General features: G+C 37.7%; 1 protein-coding gene across 1 annotated transcript in view; it reads left to right on the top strand.

The window, feature by feature from the left end:
• Nucleotides 1–11,076: 11,076 nt before the first annotated feature.
• LOC137984051 (FERM, ARHGEF and pleckstrin domain-containing protein 2-like) overlaps nucleotides 11,077–25,000 on the top strand; it is a 54,914-nt gene continuing 40,990 nt past the window's right edge. The window contains exons 1-6 of the mRNA XM_068831260.1: nucleotides 11,077–11,347; nucleotides 14,421–14,525; nucleotides 16,568–16,610; nucleotides 21,819–21,897; nucleotides 23,901–23,945; nucleotides 24,069–24,121. Coding sequence (XP_068687361.1) covers nucleotides 11,222–11,347; nucleotides 14,421–14,525; nucleotides 16,568–16,610; nucleotides 21,819–21,897; nucleotides 23,901–23,945; nucleotides 24,069–24,121 — 451 coding nt within the window. The 5' untranslated portion in view covers nucleotides 11,077–11,221. The remainder of the gene's footprint in view (nucleotides 11,348–14,420; nucleotides 14,526–16,567; nucleotides 16,611–21,818; nucleotides 21,898–23,900; nucleotides 23,946–24,068; nucleotides 24,122–25,000) is intronic.

The following is a 25,000-nucleotide window of genomic DNA, read 5'->3' as shown; positions in this document are numbered from 1 at the left end:
TCATTTCGGATTCAAACGTTTTCATTGGAAAAAATTTGGACAATTTTGATTGTAAACAATATGCTCTGTGGTTTAAAGTTATCTTCTTGTTTCAGTGGAAGTCTTACTTTAAAAAAAAAGATGTGTAATTTGGTATATGTGAACCGTGGATGTGATATAATGATTTCTTTATGATCATCAATGTTAAGTTGCAAAGAGGCTTATAGGTTTGTGAATTTAAAATTGGTCACAATTTACTTGAATCAGACAAACTTCCTGTTTTAAATGAGATTGCATCTCATTTGGCCATCTTTGCACATCATACACCCAACTAAATGAATTCGACTGTGTAAACACTTCATCGCAAAGATACCCTTGACGTCATCCGCTACCAAAGGGGAAGGAGAAAGAAACTTTAATTAAGTGTCTAATCTTTATAGCGCTGGAGCAGTAATGGAGCCTTTGCAGCTGGCGATCACGTGGTACAAAAACTGCCATACTGGAAAGCAAATTATCCACTGAGACATCCAAATCGAGAAAATTTAAATTACCTTGCTTTGTTTTAAATGTCCCAGTGCGCAATTTGTTCTCCAATATGGAGCTTTTGTATCATCACTGTATAGTTTCTATAAATCCCCAAAAAGGCTCAGATACACACACTACACGCAAATAGCCGAGCTACGTACGTCCAGGGGTGTAGGGTGGGGATGCTGTCTACTCACTAAAAAACAAACTACCTTACGTTAAAAATGACAAACAATAGCAACATCAGATAACAAAATTTAGGTTTGGAACAAGATAATTGGATTATGATACACAATTAAACCTTATTCTTCTTTACTGTGGACATCGCATCAGTTAGTTCATTTACATCAAAATACCTCTCCTGATCTTGAAGGGTTTGGAATGATAAGGTCCTAGTCATCTTGTTCTTTAAATTGCCTTTTGGAGGATTTTTGAGGGGTGTTGTTCCAGATTTTTGATCCAATCCTTGAAAACGAGTGTCTAAGTTGGTTTGTTCTTTGCTTTGTTTATAGTCAGTCGGAAGTGCACTTAGCTAACATGCTAGTTCACAGGAACCCCACTTTAAATAATGTGAAAGAAACTTATTAACTTTGTGGCCACAGTGTTTGAAAGAATTGTTTATGACCAGTTGTCTACCTACTTGGAAGAGCACAGGATCGTTTGAAAACACTCAACGGTCACGGTTCTTCTTGAGGACGCTGGACATATAACACCGATCATGGCAAGATAAACGCTGTCGTTTTCCTAGATCTAAAAAAGGCTTTCGACACAGTTGATCACGAGATCCTCTCGTCAAAATTAAGTCATCACGACTGTAAGATGTAAGCGTGTTTTCTTTATCATTGTTCCCCTAGTGTTAAGTCCGTTTGTCCTTACTGCCTTAATTAGCATTTTTTTGTAGCCTGTTCGTTAGCGTCTCTTGTTTCTATTCCTCAAAGTTTTTTGCACTACTGTTTTTCTTGTACCGACATTTACACCCTTAATTTTCTAGTTTTTGCATAATTTAGTCTCGTAGCACATAGACTTAAGTTTTTTCATTTAAGGACGTTCGCACCCATTGCTACTGCGCATTTTTTGCGCATGTCACGCACACGTCATGCATCACAGAACACTAAGATAAACACGATGCTAAAGGCGCAAACATTTTCCGCAAGAATGGAACGTGAAAGCGTGTGGCATCATGGCCACAGGCCAGGCCTTCTCGGAAATGTCACGAAATGACGTGACAGTGCGAATAGACAATCGCTTTGAGACCTTCGCAGCGATTTTACTCTCTTGAATGCTCGGTGACCCCCATTTTTCTTTCCGTAGATCACTTTCTTTCCTGGTTTTGTCCATTTTAACAAAAAACTAGATGCTTCTGTGAAGCATACACTGCGTTGCCTGTGGTACGTGCTACAGAAAATCAGAAGGCACTGAATTGTGTGGTATTGAAATACAGCATTCCAGTCTCTGAAGAATAACAAATAAAAGAGAAGTGAGAAACATTGGCTTCTGGGCTGACATGTTGATAATTTTCAAGTTCCCTCACAACTTCTTTTCACCACAAGTGTACCCTCTGAGCATCTGAAAGCTTTGTAATACTTAACTTCACTGAAGTCAAGCCCTGTTTCGCGGGGTTAGGGTTAGGATGGGAGACCAAAACAATAAACCTCTCATAAAAACAGAAACATCTGACCGAAAATACTATTAACGCTAACAAATGCGAACTCAGCAAAGTACAGATTCTGTTAGCTTGCTTTATGCAAAACAAATATTGATGAAAAAGCAAATAACTATTGATACACAGTTTTCAAAAAGAGCAGAAGGAAGTTTCCCGGACGGCCGATCGAGAATAAAATATTTACGACATGAAAACGACATTAATTTTGAACCGTGAATATAGAATATAAAATGTTACGATCAGCGACAAACATTTTGGGAGATTTTTGCTACGTTCAAGTAAATTGCAAAATCGAAAGTGACGTGGCCGGAATTCAGCGGGCGCCGTGATTAAGTTACCGCGGCATGTTTACTCGCCAAACTGTGAAGCATCTGTGTCAAATGATGGCAAGATACCGGGTTTTTGTAAGTTTCTTTTTCTGTCAAGTGTTATAAAGGTTGACAATGAAATGAGCGAAGTCAAAACAAAGATCACAATCGCCCAACTCTTGTTTATGCAAAGTCAAAATTTACTCTCCAAGACGCGTACGACGTTATTTATCACCAGGTAATTCCATCATTTTGGAAATACTTTATTATTCATCTGCGTCACAAGTTTTCACTGATTTTGGGGCTCATTTTGTTGAAACTCAAGCACGCTTCCAACAGGCCTGTGAACCCTTCCTGCTTACAGAGCAATACTAAAAAACTTCTCCCATATCACATTTCAACCTTAAGCTCGAAAATTCAATACACAACATGATATTATAATTCACAAAGGCAGAAAATACCACAGAATCCTTTTCCAGCGAAAATTTTATTGAAACAAACAACATATTTGCTCTTAGAGGCGAAAACCTCTTCCTATTTCATTGCGTGCGTGAAGACCAGAAACTCAATCGTGTCAAATTACCATGTACTTCAGGTAAATATTATAGCTCACTTTAATTTCGTCTCGACGGGCGATAGATTGTTGTCGAAGTCCAGTGCTCGTCGCTTTTGAGATTCCTGCCTATTTTATCCAACTAACTTTCCATTATTGAGCTCCATAAGGGTATATTTTGTTTAAGGATCCACTAAAACGCCATTCGCGTTACATGACTTTAGACGCCATTGCAGGCTAAGTTAATCATTCTACTGTGTCCACCAGAGAAATCTACGCAGTTCCACTACCCTCTCGATCCTAAGAAAATACTCGCAGAAGGCTCTGTCCACAAAGACACCACTTACCAGGGGAGTGACAGGCAAGACTTTTACCGACATGGAAAAGAAAAAAAAAAAAAAGAAAACAAACAAACTAAACGCAGACCTCGACTGGGTTTGCCATGAGGCAACCCAGTAACAAAAAAATCTCTACTTGAGAAGTTACAAATACTTCGCCTTTTATTCTCTTGTGCCTCGTGCGACCGAAGTTTTTCTTTCTTAGACTAATCTGTATCGTTTTTCAAGGTCTATTTCACCACAGAAAAAGACATCATCTGCAAAAGTTTATTTAGTTATATTAGTTAAGTTGAACTGAGTACGTCTACCTGATCTAAATTTCACTAAGATCGTATTAAAATAACGCAAGCTTCTAAAAGTGCATCTCATGATCTCGAAAACGAGCACGGTGACCCCCCCCCCCCCCCCTTTTTTTTTTTTCTTTTTGCCTTTTTGGCAAACGTAGATCATTACCTTTCTGCTTGGCAAGTTTTAAAAAAATCTGTACGTGGGAACATTTTGGGCGCGAATGTCCTTAAGGTTCCCTTTTGCTCTCGAAGTCGCTTTATACGAATTTAGCTGTTAAAGAAGTCTGAATTCCGCTTCAAGCAGTTGTCCTTCGTCAAGTTTTGTAATAGTCGTAACAATTGTAAGTATCATCGTTTCCTGTTAGTTAATCCTATAGTCTTTTATAGTTTCTTCTTGCTACGCGTAACTAAATTAGTCGTTGTAACTCTTTATTTTGTCGCAGTTTGAACTCGCATCGTTTCTGCTTTGCTACATCATGTGAATAAATACTTATGCACATTCAGTCTACGTGGTGTTGGAAGATTACGGCGATTATTCGATCGCTTTGGCAGTAACAACGACATATATGGAAATGATTACCAATGGTATGGGTCATATTGGGAAAATCGTACACAAATCTGCTCCATTAACGGGGCACTCTCTAATAGCTGGTATCCAGTAACTGCGGCGTTCCCCAGGGGACGATTTTAGAGCCACTAATGTTTCTACTGAATATCAATGATTTTCCTTTACAGTGTACTGTTTACTCAATTGTGAGCCCAGAATGTACGCTGATGATACCCATCTAACATATGCAGGGTCCAGTGTAGACAATATTCAGTTCTATCTAAATCAAGATTTAGAATTGAAAAAGATCACAATTGGCTGTCGGAGAGCAAACAATGTGACTCTAAATATGACGAAAACCGAGCACCGCGCATCGGTGGCTCAGTTGGTTGAGTGAGCATCGGGCTGTCGTGCATGCGGGAGGTCGTGAGTTCGACTCCGGCCGGACCAACATTCAGGGTCTTTAAATAACTGAGGAGAAAGTGCTGCCTTTGTAAGTTACATCCGCAAATGTACCGTAGTTCATTAGTTACCTGTGAACCAATACACTATTCGAGAAGAGTAGGGGATGAAGTTTCCGGTGTTGTGGCTGTCCTCTGTGAGTATATGGGTGGGTGGGTATAGTGGTCCACATCAGCTGAATAGCTGCTAAAACAAATAAATAACATAACAAAACATAACATTGGATCAAGGCAGAAACTGAGTAAATTCTCCGACAATTGCTATTAATAATGTCCAAATTAGCCAAGTTGCTACCGCAAAATCATTCGGAGTAGCCATTCAAACTTGATTGGAGCAGTCACATTGATAAACTAACAAAGAAAGTCGCTTCTGGCATTAGGGCGATAAAACGCATATACATGTAAAGAGGCACTTTTTCCTCAAGCTTCCTTGCATCTAATATACCAAGCGGGATAACTTTACAGAATAAATTGAAGAAATTACAAAATAGAGCAGCCCGAGTTTTGACTTCATTATTCTTACTATGGGGTACAGGGATGGCGCAGTGGTGAGAGCAATCGCCTCCCACCAATGAGGCCCGGGCTCGATTCACAGACTCGGCGTCATATGCGGGTTGACTTTGTTGGTTCTCTTCTCTGCACCAAGAGGTTTTTCTCCGGGTACTCCGGTTTTCCCCTCTCCCCAAAAACTAAACGTTGATTTGATTTTCGTTAACTTGTTAATTTCAATTTACAGTGTCCCCGATTAGTGCTCTACAGCGCTAGAAAATTAGACACTTAAGTAAAGTTCCTTTCCTTTCCTGTCGATGCGGCGCATGCCGGTAAAGTAAAGTAAAGTAAAGTAAAGTGGTGCATTTATATAGCGCCTTTATCACAAACGTCTCAAAGGCGCTTTACAATGAACAATTTACCCCCAGCGGACTGGAAGCATATACAGGCGCAAATGGCAGCCGCTTCTAAGCAGTCCATGCATGTTGGTACTCATTTTACCGACCTCGGAAGGATGGAAAGCTGAGTAAACTTTAGCGGGAAAGAAGGTCGCCAAATATTCCAGTCTCGGCAGAACCGGGAATGGAACCCGGGACCTTAGGGTTGGAAGGCAGAGATCTTACCACTGTGCCAACCCCTCCGCTTTACCCCTGCCGGTTACTTGTTTACGTTTGACCTTCTAGGATGGAGAAATCTATCTTGCCAGCAGCAAATTCAAAGAGCTACAATGGTTTTTAAGTTTCTGCACGGGTTGGCTCCAGAATACTTATATTCTAAGTTTGAAAAGCGTCAAGCGGCTGCTTATAACTTCAGCTGGGTTATTTAGCCGGGTTATTTAGCTACAGTGGTGCTGTACTTTGGAACAGCCTTCCGCGAGAAGTAAGATCAGCAGAGTCTCTGGGGCAGTTTAGACGCCTAATCAAACAAGTGCGTTGAGTAAATAGGTTGAGTCAGGGCATTCTTTTATAACAGTTTTATGGGGTGAATTGCTTGGGGGTAGTTCTAATATGGTAGTTTTAATATAGTACTCTTATTATGACAGCTTAATAATCGGGTGTATTGCTTGGAGGGATAGTTTTAATCTAGTAGGATCTTCTTTATTTAATTTAATTACATTCTTATCTTGGTTGATGAATTGTCCGTGAATAAATAAAGATTATCTAACCTGAGACAACAAACTAAATTAAACAGAAGCAACCCCAACTGGCAGGAGGCGACCAGTTGGCTATTTACAAATCGTGATAGAGAATTCTTTCTAGGAACCCTTTCCGAAAAGACGCCAAAAGGTGAATCTCAAAAATCCTAAAGAGCCCACCTGGAGTAAGGATTTTATGGACTCATGATCCGTTTTTGGATTTCACTAAACGCAATGTCCAATTTCCCTCCCCCCCCCCCTCTCCCATCAAAAACCAAAAAAAAAAGTCAGCCTAACTCTCGTTTAAAGTAACTTGGGAAATCACTTATAAGACGGTAAACATGTTTCGTTGTTCATTGAAGTCATGGTTTCGATATGGGCCATATGAAAGGGGAAAATACGAAAACGACTCAAACAGAGCCGGAGTATTGATGTCCTCACGATTTTATGAGATAAGGAACATTATATAAACCTAAAGCGCTGCGTATCGGTTACACTAGTACTGTGCAATTTTTCTTGCAACTTGTGTCTCAATTTTGTTGAGACAAAAGTTTTCAAATTCGGAAAACAAGTTGCTTGAATGGTGTTATACTAGGCAACGTTTCTTGCAACTTGTCTCGGTTTTCGATGATCACATGATGTTAAAGGAACATTTTCATTAGCTGGTGTCACAAACCGTTGCAACACAAGTCTTTTTGTTATTATTATTATTATTATTATTATTATTATTATTATTATTATTATTATTATTATTGTCCATAATGTTCGCTTAGTAAAATATATTCTATATACACGGCTAAAAGTTAAAACATAAGAAATGACTTGTTTGTTCAAACTGGGGCGGAATTGTTGGATCATTAGCCCCTCGACGATCCTACGCTTGTGAAAAGTCTGCAAAACACCTGCAAAACACCTGCTGGAAAACCCATCACATGCTTTCACTTGGCGTGTTCTCTCCTCGGCACAGACTTTTCACAAGCGTAGGATCGTCGACGGGCTAATGATCCAACAATTCCGCCCCAGTTTGAACAAACAAGTCATTTCTTATGTCTCCAAACTTTACCTTTGGGAATTACATAAGATATAAATGTACGCGCGGACGGTCACCCACTTTTAACCCTGATGATGGCAAACAGCCGAAAACGTTTGGTTTGAATATTTTAATTTTTTAACTTTTAGCCTTGTATATAGAATATATTATTATTATTATTATTATTATTATTATTATTATCATCACCTTACATGTTTACATGTTTAGTTTTGAAAGCACAAACACCCCTCCCCCCACAAACACACTTACACCCACACACACACCCACAAACACGGAATATATTTACATAATAGAGAAAAAATAAAAATAAAAAAGGGAGGAGGAGCTCTTGTTTTGAGAGGAGCGCCCAATTTATTATACTCTACAAGATGGGAATTACCTGTACATTTGGAGAACGAGGTGCTGGATTCTGTATTTAATTATTTATTTATTTTTAAAGCAATAGCGGTTCCCATTTCTTTCGCCTTGTTGTATCTTCCTTCTCTACTTTATGAATATATTGTAGATGCCGTAAGTATTCTTCGAAAATTGGCTTTCGTTCTTTAAATTTACACAGCCAGATGAAATGTTTGCTTGTCAAAAAACAAAAATTAATTTGCAAATTGTATTTAGAGGTATCTGGCCTCAGCCGTTCCAAGCAAGTGTCTACCTGAAAAGCATATTCTTTACTAACAATTTTACAGGCCTGCATCCATGAAAAAACATGATTCCAAAAACAACGGCTTTTGCTACATTACCAAAATAATTGAAAGAGGCTTTCTTTACCATATTGACAGAAGGTGCATTTCTCGTTATCTGTATGTCGTATTTTCTTAAGAAAACTATTAGTTAAAAGTCGTCGATGTAGGAATTTAAAATTAAAAACTATGACTTTTGAACTCTTGGTACATGTAAAGGCCAAGACATAGGCTGCTTTCCAGTTGACTTTGTGACCGGGTTCCATATTAATTTCTTTGTGCCATTTTTCTTGACTTAGTGTTGGTAGCTCACGCTTTATTGATACTAACTTCTTGTAAATCAATCTAGAGGGTTTTGAGTTTTTTAGAAATTTTGAAAGGAAGCTCTCATAACTAGCATTAGTCCTTTCACTTTGCCTACGGAGAGAATTATATAATTAGTTGCCCAAATTATTCCGTAATAACTTAAGGGAGGAACTTGAAGATTATATTTGTCTTGAAAAGCAGTCAAAGATAAAAACTCAAAGGAATCATTTAGGATGTGCTTAACTTCGGTTATACCTTTAAGGGACCAGTCTTTGAAAAAAACTGGTCTATTTCCAATTTTTATGTGTGAGTTATACCATAGAGGTGAAGATAAAAACTGTGCTTCGGATTTCAAGTTTTCGGTGAAGGAGGCTTCACACCAAATTTCAAGAATTTCTTTGATGAAAGGGTCTGAGACCTCAATGAAACAGCACGCGTCCTTCCTGGTAAGGTTTCCTAAAAATATCGTCTTTCCTCCATTTGACTGAAGTTCTAAATCAAAAAAAGACTTCCAGCTACTACTATTTTCAGGATCAAGATATTTTTTAACCAAGATGATTTAAGAGTTTTATTAAAAGACTCTATATCAATCATTTTAAGTCCTCCTTCAGAAAAATCGTTTATCATAACATTTCTTTTTATTTTATCCCCTTTTCCGTCCCATAAAAATTTATAAAAGAGCACGTTTATTTCTTTAATTGCTTTATGGTCTGTTTGACGTGGCGCAAGTATATACACCAATTGTGATACCGCAAGACTTTTAATGACTGTAATTTTTCCAAGCAGACTAAGTCTACGAAATGTCCAACAACTTGACATCGCTTTCACTTTCTCCACTCAAGTTATCTATGTAATTATGAGAAACTGTTATATTTGAATCCGACGAAAACCAAAAACGAAGAGCTTTAACTTTTTCTTTAGGCCATTTAAAATTATTTTCAGAACAGAGTTTAAGATCACTGTTTACCACAGTTGAGTCGGAGACCAGATACCTCTCCAAAAAGATCTAATATATATTCTTAAAGTTTCTTCAAGGGATTCTATAGAACCGTCCAAGATTAGCGTGGTGTCATCTGCATATTGGCTCAACTTAATATTTTTTGCCCTCACAGTTATTCCTCTAATTTTTTCATATTTTCGAAAGGCTTCGGCCATTACTTCTACCGATAAAACAAATAAGTATGGCGACATAGGGCAGCCCTGCAGCCTAACTCCTCTAGTCGATTTAAAGAAATTGCTCGCCCAACCATTGTTCAAAATACAGCTTTCAGTGTCACAGTAAAAAATGTTAATCCATTTTAGAAGTTGTGGGCCATAGCCAAAATACTTTAAAGTCTTTTGAATGAAAGTCCACTCTAAAGCCCCGTTCAAACGGTCATGATAGTTGATGATAGTTGATGATAGTTTCAACTATCATTCACTATCATTGACTATCATGTTTGCGATCAAACGGTCCATGATAGTTCATGATAGTTGACGAAATCGCGCAATGTGCTCTGTCAAACGGAAAAAACTATCATGAGCTATCATGTCGAATTTGAACATGTCCAAACTGCATGATAGTTGATGATAGTTGATGATAGTGAATGATAGTTCGTGTTCAAACGTGCGTGATAGTTGAAACTATCATCAACTATCATCAACTATCATGACCGTTTGAACGGGCCTTAACGTATCAAATGCTTTCTCGAAATCAAGGAAAAGAAGAAGTCCGGGAATATTCCTCGCTGCCGTGTATCTAATAAGACTATCAATTAAAAGGATATTTTCACCAATAAATCTATTCTTAATAAAACCTGTCTGATCATCAGAGATAAGTTTCGGAAGAAAAATTTTTCTTCTGTTTGCTATGGCTTTTGTTGCAATCTTATAGTCACAGTTAGTCAGTTAGTCAAGGGTCGCCAATTTTTTAATTAGACTGAGATCCGCGTCCTTTTTAGGAATAAGTTTAAGAATCAAGTCTTTTTTTCCTTACAAAGATAAACTAGCTCCTTCCTTCAGGTCAAAAGTAGTGTACAGAGCAAACTGCTGGGATTGCAATGATTTCTACATGGGGAAAACGAAACGCCGATTACGTGACAGAAAAACAGAACATTTTAAGGCTCCAACTACAAATTGTCACGAATCTGCAATTGCTGATTATGTTTTCTTAACCAACCATAGAATTAAGTGGGATCATTTTGAAATATTAGCAACTGGTCGATCAGACATGCATTGCAATATTAAAGAGTCTCTGTTGATCCGTGATCTAAGGCCAGCCTTAAATGAAAACGTTGGCAGTGAGAAACTTTATCTCTATTATTAGCACATTCTTGTCGTTTTATGTCAATCAATTTCGTTAGTTCCCAGTCCGTACGGTTGTATTTTTGAATTTAAATTTATCTGTAACTGAATAATAATCACTTCTGATGATGTATGTTGTAACATACGAAACGTTTCTGCCAGACAGGTTTTTCACAAATGACAAAAACGTCAATTTTCGTCTATTTTCATAATAACTGAAAAACTGTCTGATAGAACTTTTTGAAATCATGTTGACGGTTTTGTCTACATGTTGTTTACTAATTTTAACCCTGGTTTTACGTTTGATCACGGATGATAGTTGTGGCTGTCCGGAAAGCAACATTCATACACTGTATGCAAACTTCACTTCCGGCGGTATGTTCCCCAGGTAGCCTTATTTGGCACGAGTGTTTTTGAACCAATCAGAGTTAAGTTTTGACTGAACGCTGTTGAAGCCATGTTGATGAGGGTATTGCATACATTTTCCTTGTCGTGATTAAGATTTTGAAATTTTATGTCTATTTACTTGCCTGCTTTGAAGTCGTAGAAGTTAAATCGAAAGGAGATCTTGTTAGGACTGTTTCGCTCGCGAGCGCCTTGTGCTCATTACGTCGGCAAAATGTCTCATCGATATGAATTGGCCGAGCAAGATTCTAGAGTGACCGGAGGACCCAGGGCAAATCGCCGCTATGTCACTGTAAAAGTTTGCATGCTGGATGATTCTGTGGTCAAATTTGATTTGGAGGTAAGAGTATTTTAGTCAAAACACGTTTTCCAAGGAAACAAATACTTGTGGCTTATTGCCTCTGTGGTGGCGCACTGCACTTCGAACTTTGCATTCTATTTTTTCATTTCTCCCCTTACAAAACACTTGACTCTCCTAAAAATGAAATTAACAGCGTCCAAGGTCGGCGAATTCTTCACTGTATATTTGCAGCTCATCGAAAGCTAATGTGATGTATTGAAATACTTGGGTAACATTGTTTCATTTTAAAGTGCTGGCACTTTCAACAAACGAAGCGTTGATAGCCGACGATTGCAGAAATGGCTTATTGGCATGCGCTTGAATGTTCGAAGTATTAATTTTGAAGTGCATCTTGAAATTGCTTCGACTCAATTCACACGTGTTCCACAAATTAGCGGTTACTTTTATATTGCTTCCACCTAAAATGGTTCATATAGGATTTGTTTTGACTAGAGGGTGAGAAACATTCTGAATTTTATGCTTTTAATCTTTCAAATGCATGCAACTTATGTTTTGTGTACGTATTGTTTTATCCATCATGTGTATACCCATACCATTTTCATTGAATAATCCTCGATCATTGTGTCAAATTTTAAACCATTACGTGATCTTGGTAAACAAAACTTCTTGTAACACCATGTTATCATTTGCGATAGAGCTTAATCGTGAAAATTCCCCAATACGTTTACATACATATATCTCAGCTGCCCTGCCAGTTCTAGCTAGTTCTACAAAGTCAGTCTGCACGAACTTGCAGGCAGATCGCGGGGAATTTAGAAAGAGCTGGCTTCATGTTTTAGTGATCCTTTTTGACAAGGTCCCAATTTTAGTTTTGGTTTCCTCTCAAAGCTCCCCTGATCTTTCGAAAGCGATCTACTCGAATGTAGAGGAAACATTGTTTGGAATTCGTAAACAGATTGTCGATATTCCTTTCTGCTATGCGAACTATTTTTAATAACTTGACGGCGAAACTCAGTCGAACTGAATTTCTCCGGGAGAAATTAAATTTCAGGCGGCATTCAGCCGTTTAGTAAAGACAAATTTCCTGGGGAAATGCTGACTATTTGAAGAGGGAAAAATATTATGGCTTAGAGTAAGGGCGATATGCATTGTAAAAATTAATGTCTCATTTTGTCATAATCTTAATTTCGATTTTAGTTCAAATGTAGACATATATGACTTAATCTATTGTTGTTTTTAAAATTTAAATTATTTTTGTCTTGTCTTGTGGCCAGAAAAGTTAGTTTTTAGGTGAGCACACATGCAAAAAGTTGCATAATTTTGTTTATATTTGTAAATGAAGTCTACTGTACCCTATTTGATTTTAAATTCAGGGCTACTTTGTGGCAGCGTCATACTCTTTTACAAATGAAAAATTTCGACTTCCCACCTCTACCTCATTACTTTGATCGGTTATTGATATTGTTGTAATTATTATTATTAAGATTTAAAATTTGTCATACAATGTATTCGAGTCTTGTGAGTTTTAGTATTTATAAAGTGACATGATGACATGTTAAAAATGAGAGGTTACAATTTGGCTCTAATGAATTCATTAGACAGTGGAATTGCCCGTTGTTAATAAATGATGAGATTCCTTAAAGATATTTGTTTTTGAGTGCCTGCCCCCACAACTTTATTCTTTATTAGTTTTCTAATAGTGTAGAAGAAGTTACTTAAATTCAGACTGTAAGACCTTGAAATAGTTTTTTCAGAATCAAAACGTACTTAACATTTGTTATCTGTGAAAAGTCAAGGACTGCATTTAGTCATATACGTGTACTGCTAGTTGTGAACTTGTGCATCCATTAATCAGCCATTTTGTTGTGTTCAGTGATGGAAGGTCCTGCGTCTGTGCAGACAATAATAGAAACTGCAATCAATTCAATCTTAGAATTTAAACAGGCACTCCCATGCTAAATTTGCTATGTTTAGGTCTGAACTGGGTAAAAATCTAAATTAGTATATGTACTTTAGCTCACATGTATGCATTACATTCCTGACAACCCACTGAGAAGGTATGAAATATATTTATGGCACACAGAGCTACATGTTGAATCATATTTGATATCTTTGGCAACTTTCTGAAGACACCATCTCCAAACTTGAAGAAACTTGCCAGTTTTTTTTCAAGTTTCAATCCATACATGTATTTTCCATTCTCTCGATTCTTGGCTGCAAACAACAAATACATGTAATAGCTTCAGTGCACTTCAGTGGTTAATTTGGCAACAAAACTGCAGCATTATTTTTTGGTCATCATTGATGCAAAGATGTCTTTTAGTGTTTTGAAGTTTGACTTTAATTAATTAAAATAGCGTGACACTTATACTCCCTTAATGAACTTATTTTAGTATACAAAGCAACGAGTTATTGCAGCAATACACGTACCTCATCTCCTATTTTTGTTTTAGCGATTACAATGAATGCAGTGATACGTCAATTATTTAGACCAGACTTTGTGATTATCTAGACTTTTTGTGATTAAGTAAATATTATTAACTTCTTACTAACCAAGCGCGAGGGCCATACTGGGGAATATTGACCCGAGGTCGTGGCGAGTGGTCCGTACAAAAACGACTGAGCGCCAATATTCCCCAGTACGTCTTGAGCTAGCTCGGTTAGTAAGTAGTTTATTATAGGGCTTTTTAATTACCTTTTGCTTTGTTTTTGCAAGCCCGTAATCGGCCCGTGGGCATTACGGGAGAATAATGCCCTACAATTCAGTCACAATTAGCCAATCAGAGCATGCGTTATATCGGCTACAAACACAAGCCATATAATAAATACAGTATAATGAAATAGGATGTTAAAAGAGTACAGGAAAAATTGACATCTTATTGTGCAGGGCTTAGTGGGTAAGAAGTGGGGTATGTGAAACAGTATTTTAGACAAAACCAAAGGACAAGATTGAAATCAAAGAAAGGGAAAAAATAATTAATGCAAAAAATGATTGTGTAAGGCCAACTGTATGTAGAGCAAATGATTTTATATTATAATTAGGAAAATTATTGATTAACTGGTGAAAATAATAAATATTATACATGCAATTTTTCCTTATTGTCTTTTGCAGCCCAAGTGTAAAGGCAAAGCCTTGTATGATGATGTTTATGAGCATCTAAATGTGGAGGAGCGAGAATATTTTGGGTTAAATTTCTATGACAAAAGTGAAAATTTGGTGAGTACTCTGTGAAGACTGGCTTCCTTGATATTTTTACTTTAGAAGTTATTTAGATTCTGTATTATTTTTGTAATAGTCATCACTGTTACATTTTCATGCTGATTAAATTTTACAGTAATTATAATTACCCAGCATGGCAAAAGCAAAAAGCAGTTTGCAGATTTTTGAGACCTAAAGATGGACTTGACCAAATGACTCGACCAAGTGAATTGATAAAATGCCTTCAGATTTACAAGTATTTGCAAAGTACAGAAGTTAGTTAAACCACGAAGAAGATCCACAAGCTAGAGAAGGAATTGCTCAACCTTTCCTAATAGTCAAAGATGGCAATCAACAGTAATAGAATAACTTAGAAAGGTCTGATGAAAGATTTTTTCCATGGCAAAAGAAGTGATATCAATTTACAATGGGTGGTCAATGTTATGAAAAAGTGTCCTCAAGGGTTATTTAGCGTGCAAATTTTCACTGACACTATTCCACACGTCCATGGCTGATCAGAGGAATCAATAAAATTTGAAGTTGGCAAATGGTTTAAGCAGAATAACAGACTTTTATCAACAAGGGGCCATGACGCCTCTTAATTTTCTAGGGGTGTCTGTGGACACCCCATTTTTAAAAGAACATTCCCACAAGTCACATCTCAAGAGCAAAATTAGTTTCAATCTTAGGTTTAAAAGAATGTCTCTTCAATTTTTTCATTTGAAGGAAAAAGGTAGTCAACACTTTTCGTCTACTGTCGAATTTTACTTATCGAAACCACTGGCTGATACCTGACCTTATATATGCTAGTGGTCTACTGTTATAAAGATAGCAAATGAAATGAAATGAAATGAAATGAAATTTTAAAAAGCTGTACACGTACACAATGTACAAAGCAAGTCAAATCAAAATATTGGTTTTGACCAGCAGGATCTGGGGAGTATCCAGAGAACAAACTCTTGCCGAGCACAGTGGAGAATCAACAACCTTTTAAGCATTAGCCCTTTCCCAAATTTCTCAACTTGCAGAATTATATGATGCTAATGGTTGGAAAGCAAGCCCTACAGCACAACATAAAGATGTACTATGAAAGGGGATGCTTCATGCGTTGCTTTTGTTTGAATTCATTCAAGCATGACTGATTTTAAATTATCCAAGATAGTGATCAACAAACAGCAACACAAAGACGGAAGCCCCCAAAAGATATTTCTAGCGTGAACAAAAAGGAACTGGGGATTAAAAAAGACAGACAGATAACAATTTATGACATATTACGGACACATTGCCATAAGGGGGCGTTTTTCTTGAGCAAATTATCACAGAGCTCTCGGTTGCATCCACGGTTGATTGATACAATGTACATGTAAATCATTTGCACGTGCCTAACGCACCATAATTATGTTTTATGTGTGTCTTCATGTATGAAGTTCCTGCCTTGTGTTATCATCCCAGTCTTCCAACTAAAAAAAGTAGCCCACAAGCTATAAGTTACAGTGTCGTACTTGTTGAAATGTAGCTTGTGCGTGGCATGTTTTTTTTTTTAAATTGTAAAGCTTTCCAGGGGATGAAGCGGGCTTGAGAGATATGCCCCCTTGAACTGGTGGCATAGGACTTTCTAAACTGAGGTCTGCAAACAACTTGGAACAAGTAACAAAATTTTTTAGCATAACGTGAGAAGCACTGAATAAAGACAGTCACATTTCTTGTACGAGAAATGAGACGTGAAAAGTCATGATTATGGTAAAGACAGTAGTAGCAGAGGCAGTGGCTATGAAGTTGCTGCCCTAAAATGTAGAACTTTATCAAGAAATTTGTAACAGGGCTTAAATTTGCAAAATTGAAAGAACAGCTTTTTTTCTTGCATTCAACAAGGAAGATTTGGTAGAACAAAGGCTCTGACATGGCAAATGGTTGCCAAATCTTGAGTTCAAAAATCAAATACTTTTGACTTGTACAGTACATGTAGTTAGAAATATGATTAATATCATTGATGTGTACATTCATATGCCTGCCAAATGAATTTTGATCAAACATGTCTTAAAACATCTTGTATCTTGCAGTTTTGGTTGGATGAATTGAAGGTTATAAACAAACAAGTCAAAGGTGAGTATTGAAATTTTCTATTTCAGAGGTATCTTTTACTAAATTCTGTGCAGTTCTGAGTGTGTCTGTGTTGTACAGTATGTCAACTTTTTGATTGAAAATGATGTTTCATGAATCTAAATGCACCTGCTCCATATTTAGACACACAGTACGTTGTTTTCTAAATTGTCTCATTCGGTGACAGAAGGCATCCTTATTTTTGCTAAAGAAGAACCCAGCTATTAAATCTGTCGCTGTATTGAATTTTTGCCTCGTTTTTAAGGATGAAAATGACTAAAAATCATGGGGTGCAGAGGAGTTTTGTTGGATCGTACACAACAAAGTCTCACCTCGTTAATTCCAAAATGTTTTAACTTTGTACAATAAAGATTGCAAAAATGAAAATCAATCCTCCTGAATTGTGAATGCTTTTTGCTTCCATATCCTTCTATATTCCCAGATCTTGTCTCTCTTGAACACCTCTTGCATGGTTTCCGCCATCGATCATTATTCATTTTTACGGTCAAGTGATGTTGAGCGCGGGAGCAATGATCTTTGCCTGAGGGGCCACGAATAAGCTTTGAAAAGCAAAGCTTTCAGAACAAGGCACGAAGTGCCAAGTAAAAGAAAAGGAAAGGAAGGAAACAAGCACATGATTAGTTTGATGTGGACCGCAATAACTGGTGATGGAAGTTCGCAGTGACCGGAAACAGAGCAGCAATGAACCATTACTAATTTAAATTTCAAATTAGTAACTGTTCATTGCAACTATTTATTTGTTCCTAATTTGAATTCAGTTCAGTTATTACTAATTCAAATTACATGTATTAGAGTGATTTTCAATAGGCCTTTTGCGACTAACGATCACATGGTACAAAATCCGCCATGCTGGAGGGCAAGCTCATTATTCTTCCCCCACTGGGACATTAAAACAAAGGCAAGTCAAGCTTGACTGGTTCAGGTCTCTTTGTTTTAATGTCCCAGCAGGGGAATAATAATGAGCTTGCCCTCCAGCATGGCGGATTTTGTACCATGTGATCGTTAGTTGCAAAAGGCCTGTTGAGTGTTGTAAAACCAAAACCAAAGTAATTACTTTGGCCAATCAAAAAAGACGGAGACTATCCAGTAAACCAATCAAAACTTGAAGTAATTACATAGGCTGACACAAAGTGCAGGAAAATGTGCACGCGCAAGCCACGATTGGTTTTGGTTTCACTAAGGGTTCCTCAAGGTTCATGAGACAGATCACATGAAGAATAGACTGAAGCGACTACATCAAAACAAAATTACATATGAACTTAAAGCACTGTTTGCCAAAGTACCTTCAATAGCAAATTCTGCGAATTTGATCCTCATATTCCGGAAAACATGATTTACTTCGCATGTATTTCTATTGCCATGTCATGTTACTTGACTTCCGTCACCAGTTATAGACCTTATTCATAAATGGCAGTCACATTTATAATTCTTTTGTCCATGTGCAAATTAGCCTACCAAGCCTCATTTTAGAGCAAGAATTCTTTTCAATTCACTGTATGGTATCGAGGCTTGGTAGGCTAATTTTGCACTTCGACAAAAGAATTATAAATTGGCCGCCATTTATGAATAAGGTCTATTGCGATGTTCATTGAACAAAACGGGCATAAATCTCCTTTGCAGAAAATGCTAGTTTTCTGACCGTTTCAAAAGACTTCTTGCTCAATTTGGTTGAAGAGTGGAAAATTCCAAGCCATATGTTACGAAAAATGAGGCCTTTTCATTAAGTTTCTTGTCAGTTACAAAGCATCGAAAAATTGGGCCTAAATCAGTTTCCTCCCTTTCCTCTTCTTTTACTGTAAGTCAACCTTTCGTTGCCGCGCGGTATTATGCAAAGATGGCAAAACCAGTGCGCTAGAGGGGGTTGAGAGAAGAGATAAGATAAGGGACATAGAAGGACATGGAAGCACAACACACTTGCAATTCAGGAGGATTTCATTTTTGCAATCTTTATTGTACAAAGTAAACACGTTTTGGAATTAACGAGGTGAGACTGTGTCGGGTATGATCCAACAGCCTCTACACCCTGTGAAAAAAATATTCATAAAAGCTTGCGTATGCAGCCCCTGCATTTGTAAGCAGGAAATTTGGAGCTCGTCAAAAATAAAAAGTATGTTTGGGTGCATGCAGATCCTCCTCTCTGGATCTTTGGCCAGATCATCAGGCACAATAGAGCATGGTTCAGTTCGCTTCTATGTCAGGTCAGATTGGTTGTAATGCAGCATTGTATTTGGTCAGTATAAAATGCACACTCAGGACTGCAATCAATGTTTAACCCATTGACTCCCTGGGGTTCAGTTCGGTTTGGGAGTCAAAGGGTTTATCCTAATTAGGGTAATGTTAATAAAACAGGCCTTCTGATATTACGCGATGGTGCGATTTCGCACAATCGACCTCAAATCGCATCCGATCGCACAATTCACGAAAAATCGCATAATTCACAAAAGGGCGCACAAAATTCATAAAATTAAACATAAATCAAGACGTTTCTTACAAATTCCTGCATAAATACGCCATTTTTAAGATGATTTATTTTGGAAAAAGGCTGAAAAACCTTTGTCACCTTCGATTTCGTAAACATTCGAAGTTCAAGGCTTTATTTTTCATGTCGGGGACCTGGTACGAGTCTCCTTCGATTGGTGCAACACAAACATACCCTTATATACACACCACTGAAATGACACAGTTGCCTTCTCTTCGAGAAGAGATTTGTGACAAATAAGCGAAGCTGTAAGTTTTTCGGCAAAATGTAGTTTCTTTCGTTGAAAACTGATAAAATCTTACTCATGGATAAGTTTGTTGTGAAAACGCTCGCTTTTCCTTCGACGAAGAAGGAAGTTCCCACCTTCCGCCCAATCTCACAGCTCACGATCGAGCAAGAAACGCTCCACGTGGACGATGGACTGATGTTTTTCTGGTCGTGCAATATTAGGGCCTTATAAGCCGCGGCTTACTCTGGCCACGGTGTACAAAATACGCAAAAGGAACTATTTATAAGAATATATATTCCCAGGTCAATATAAGCCGCGGCTTGAAAAAGATGTGAACGTAGATTTTGTACCATTTATACGGGGTGAACATTCGAGTGTTCTGTAAGCCGCGGCCAGAGAAACCCGCGGCTTATTTTCTCTCGTATAAATGGGGGTATGGCCCTATTGTGATTGACCATCTTCGGAAGTTCGGGGTTGACAAGCACCTTGATCATTCATTTGGCATGTTAGCTGCGTCCTTTCAACTTTTAACGTGGTGCACCGGTAGTGCAGAAGACCTCATTTTTTTTATTTATCCCAACTAATGTCGATCGAGATACGTAATTACTGTTCCTTTGTGTTCAAAATGTCTTTAGGGCAGCAAAAAAGTGTTTTTCTTAACCTGAAACCTTATAAAACAAGCTTAAAATTGCTGAGAAAAAAAATCGCATAATTTACATTATTTATCGCATAATTGGCCTTTTTAATCGCACAATCTGCCCTGAAAAAATCGCACAATTTGCATTTTTTAATCGCACCCTATCAGAAGGCCTGATAAAATGAAATCAGCAATGGGTTTGGGTTTTTTTTTCCACCTAGCTCCTCCCTCCACCCCTAAGAAATAAGTTCATAAATAATAATAATAACAACAACAATAATGACAATATTTCTAACCTTGAGCAATAATACAATGTAAAAATAAATAAGGATAATAGGTCTTGACTTTCAGCGAACAGAACAAACTGCAAGGAGATAGTATTCAAACTCTGTATTCATAAACACTGCTTAGTCTCAGGCCTGGCCCAGGGCTAAGAGACTATGCATCTTCTGGAGCATTAAGGTGGTCTCAATGACTGTAGAGGCCTGCATTCCCCACAAAACATCTGGAATCCCAAGATTTTTCAAAAAACCCCTCCAACTGACCAGACAACCAACCATCAACAGCACAATCTTTGTTGACTCCCGATTCGTCTTACCAATTTCCTTTGCCAGAGGAGAGTAATATTGGTGATTTTGGCATCCTTTTTAGTCACCATGTTCGTATCCCAAGGCACCACAAAGTTTACAGACATCCACTCCTGAGCTACTCAATCCACCACAGTAATGTCAGTGTTATTACACTGTATGTTCCATCTTCCTATCCCAACAGATTTCCAAATTGCCATTCTCAGACACATTCACCTCAGCTGGCACCTGCTTATACCACACATCAGTGCACTTGACACCATACTTCAGACCAAGCTCCCAGTACACCCTAACCCCATTTGATTAATGCCAAACCATTACACCAGTACAAGCACTCGCCGCATGCCCAACAGACTCTGTGTCCTTGTCAGGCACTCCACTCTTTGGATCTACATCTTCGTTCTCAATTGTGGCCTGTTTGCAAAGCCTGCTCCTGAGCAGCAAAAACATACCCCACCATGCTCTTCCCCAAATACCCAGCTCTAAGACTACTGCCACAACCTCTCTTTAGCCACTTCACTGACATCCCTCATTAACTTCCCATGCAACCTCTTCTCCTAAAACGCCTCCTTCCTGCCCTCTCCTCCGGCTACTTGTACTTGTTCTTTCATTTTCCCACCTGCAACATCTCTCCAACAATCTTCAAAAGAATTCTAAGCGTTCATGAAGTCTAACCTTAAGCCTAATTATAAGCAAACGCTTTTATGCCCAATGTTAGCTTTGTTAAAATTAATGCTCAGGGTTGTACATGTATCTGCCCAGAAAAATTGGGATCAGTTTTGTAAAAAAAGTAATTTAACCAAAATTACTATTATTGGAAGCAGATTGAAATTTTCCTAACCCTCATCCTAACCCTAACATTACACAAAGCCTAACACTTTTGTTTAGGTCTAATTAGGCCTAAGGTTAGCTTTAATGAATGTTTGGGATTCTTTCTGTATTTCAGTTTTTTTCATTTCGTTTTGCAAAGTATTGTAAGCCAGAAAAACGTTTTATCTTTGGTGGAGACACCGTGTTGTTTTGTCAGATTAAGCACAGGACTGGGAACTATTCAGTTAAATGTTCCAGGTGTTCTACACCATTTTGTACGAACGATTTATCTTTGTAAAATATGCTGTCAATTCCTTGCCAAACAGGAAAAAGAATGTTTTAAAGATTTCTTCCATGATAATTATTTGTAAATTCATGTTTCGCCATAATTTACAGTATATATTCATTTCAAAGGTTAACACGGAGTTCTACTTTCTTTCCTTACTAGAGCCCCGTTCAACACTTTTCAGATTCTGTGTGAAATTTTATCCACCTGATCCAGCACTTTTACAAGAAGAGTACACAAGGTGAGTTAATACCTGGACAAGTAAAACAATACCTGAAATGAAGGATTTAATTTCAGAGGAAACTGGTGTTGCATCACTGTAGTCAGGGTCTGAAATTGCTACCAGCTGGTCAGCAATGTGACTGGAAGTATATTCAGGCTACATGTAGTTGGCAGCTGGCGACTGATCATGAAGTCTTTCAACCTCTCATACGAGTAAACCAGTGATGGATCAAAGACGAAATACACTGTAATTTATTTTTAATCCAGTCACTCCTCAGGAGACCCAGGGTGCCCCCAGTTTACGAGTAAAATCTTCTGGCATTAGAAAGAGTAAAATCTGTTAAGTCTCATGCCCAGGTGTCAATGGGTTAAATGCAAAAAAAAAATAATGCAATGTTCTAGCTCAAAATGTGTGAGGTGCGGTGGCCTCATGGTTAGTGCATTCGACTCCGAATCGAGTGATGAAAGACACTTCACCCTCACGGTGCCTCTCTCCACCCAGGTGTATAAATGGGTGCCGGCGAATATAATGCTGGGGGGGGGGGGGATTACCCTGTGATGGACTGGCATTCCATCCAGTGGGGAGTAGAAATACTCCTAGTCGCTTCACTCTACAGAAACGGGAGATAATTGCCGGCCTGATGGGCCTTCTAGGCCTGTAGGAGACTTGACCTTTACCTCTAGCTCAAAAATGAAAAAACGATTCCTAGAAAACTACCCACTTGATAATAAGTCTTGTCTTGCATACAATGAAATCAAATGACAACAGCTACTATATTATACAATGTACATGACTTGTTTGCCCCCATACATGAAGTACTTACATTGTACCTACTGACAAGATGCACAAGCACATTCTTTCAAATTCGCAAATGAATTTCTATCAGAAGTCAGTTATCCAACTTTTTATTTGGTTTTTCGTGAGTAAAGGTGCACCTACCAAAGCAAAATCAAATAAAAGCAAACCATTAATAGTCTATTGGGTTTCAGTCTGGATAATTTTGCTGAAAAAATCAGCTGTTGTAATAAAATTGAATATTTTTGTTCCTTCGTTTGTTTTTTTCTTGGTGAGCGTGAATGGGCTGTTACATCATCATCATTTTGAACAGTTTAGTTAAAACTGGAAATGTAACAATGTGAAACTCTCCATCAAATTCATGGGACCTCAGACGAAGAACATCTTTTGCAGGATGTGATTGGCAGTGCCGAAAAGCACAGACTTCTGTAGAGTTGTTATGCCCGGAGTTATTCCTATACTATCTAAGTGAGATTTAGAGATATTTGGTTTGGAACCTATCACAATGGAACAACAATTTTTGTCATAATCTCAACTTGGAGATCTGAATAGTCAGTATTCTTCTCATATTCCTTTCTTTCTCTACTGTGGTCACCAGAGATAATGATGATGGTGATGATCGATGCTTGAAATGTCAGCTCACAAACCTTTCTTTTGTTGGTTACCATAAATCCTCTATTAACCCCCCCCTCTTTTCAGAGGAAAAAAGTTTAAACCCCCTCGCTTTTTAAGCCTTTTCTACCCTCCCCACCTTCATAACTAAAATTAATCAATAAATGATAGACTGTATTAATTAATCACGACTGATCCGGTATGGTTTATTCATGTGCGGGAAGTTCAGATTTGGTTCCTGTTGCAAATGCCTTGTGTCATCCTCAGATCTCCATATTAGACAGTCATCACTCTTGTCCAAAACGCAAAGAAGGGAACCATAAGTCTAGTATGTTTCTTTCTTTTTGTTACTGGTAATGCGTCACGCCAAATGAGATAAGCACCCTCCTCCCCTCCCAAATCTATTAACCCCCACTTCCTCAAATGTGCCTGAAATAAATAAGTCCCCGCAGGGTTTAATAGAGGATTTATGGTAAGTTGCTTACAGGTGAACTTGAAGGATGGGGGGCAAGGTTCAGCTCTTACCCTTCTCTGACCAATGTTACATGTAGCTTCCTTGTACAATTTGAAGTGAAGTAATTAAGAAGTGCACATGTTCTGTTTTCTGTTTTCAGGTATTTGTTTGGTTTACAGATAAGAAGAGATCTTCTAAGTGGGAGGTAATGCCTCTTGTGTCATAATAAGGAAGCTTGATCATTTTTACACATGTACAGGCACAAATTAATAGGAGTGTTTTACATTCAGTTCAACTTACACCTTTTGCTTTCCTTCTGCTGTTTCAGATTAAAATGTTCTGAAAACACAGCTGCTCTTTTGGCTTCTTATATTGTTCAAGGTAAATGCTTGTACTGTAAACTGTTATTATGTATTTATGAAGGGGGGCATTGCAGGCAGTTATGTTTCTTCTTATTACTATGTGAAGATTCACTTACTTAGCCAACTCAGTCTTCTCAGTCATTCACAGCGTTGAATGGAATTTTCTATAGCGGATAGTATTGAAAAACTGATAAATATTTGGTCACAGAGAAATTTATCAAATATACATGTATATGGAAAAATTGCAATAATTACATGTAAATCTTTTCAAAATCTTTTCAAAATTTGTTTACATGTTCTCTCTGTTACCCACACCAGAGGAAGTGATTAAACAATTGAATCACGTGATATTCAAATTTTTATGGAACATCACAGATAAGGTAACTTGTGTGTCAACAAGAAATGAATGTTTGGAGGGCGGTCTAAAATGATGGACTTACATGTAGGGTGAATGGTGAAGGCAGCATGGTTAAAAAGAAATTTCGATGATAATGATGGAATATGGAAGAGATATCTGCAACACAAATTACAACCCCTCGGTGGCTTTTTCTTCTTTCTTCTCAATTTTACCACGAAATTTTGTTATATAATGGTGGTCAGAATTTCGTGAAACTTTTGCTTCGTACTTAAGATTGGGAAAATATTATTTGGAATAATAGAGAAATATGAATAGATAAAAAAAAACATTTTTTTACAAAAATTACTTTGATTCTGGAGTTGTTTAGTTTTACATGCATAATCTTTTATTGGACCTTGACAACAGACAATCTTACAGCAAGTTCTCAAAGATAATAAGGAAAACTAACTTTCTTGAGGGTGAAGGGTCTAATTGTTGTAGTATCACCCAACTACATTGTAGTCGGACAGAAAAGGCAATAATAAAGTTACCAAATGCAAG

The sequence above is a fragment of the Montipora foliosa genome, chromosome 13 (genome assembly GCF_036669935.1).
Source record: "Montipora foliosa isolate CH-2021 chromosome 13, ASM3666993v2, whole genome shotgun sequence".
NCBI classification, from domain to species: domain Eukaryota; kingdom Metazoa; phylum Cnidaria; class Anthozoa; order Scleractinia; family Acroporidae; genus Montipora; species Montipora foliosa.
This window is presented reverse-complemented; position numbering and strand designations above follow the sequence as displayed.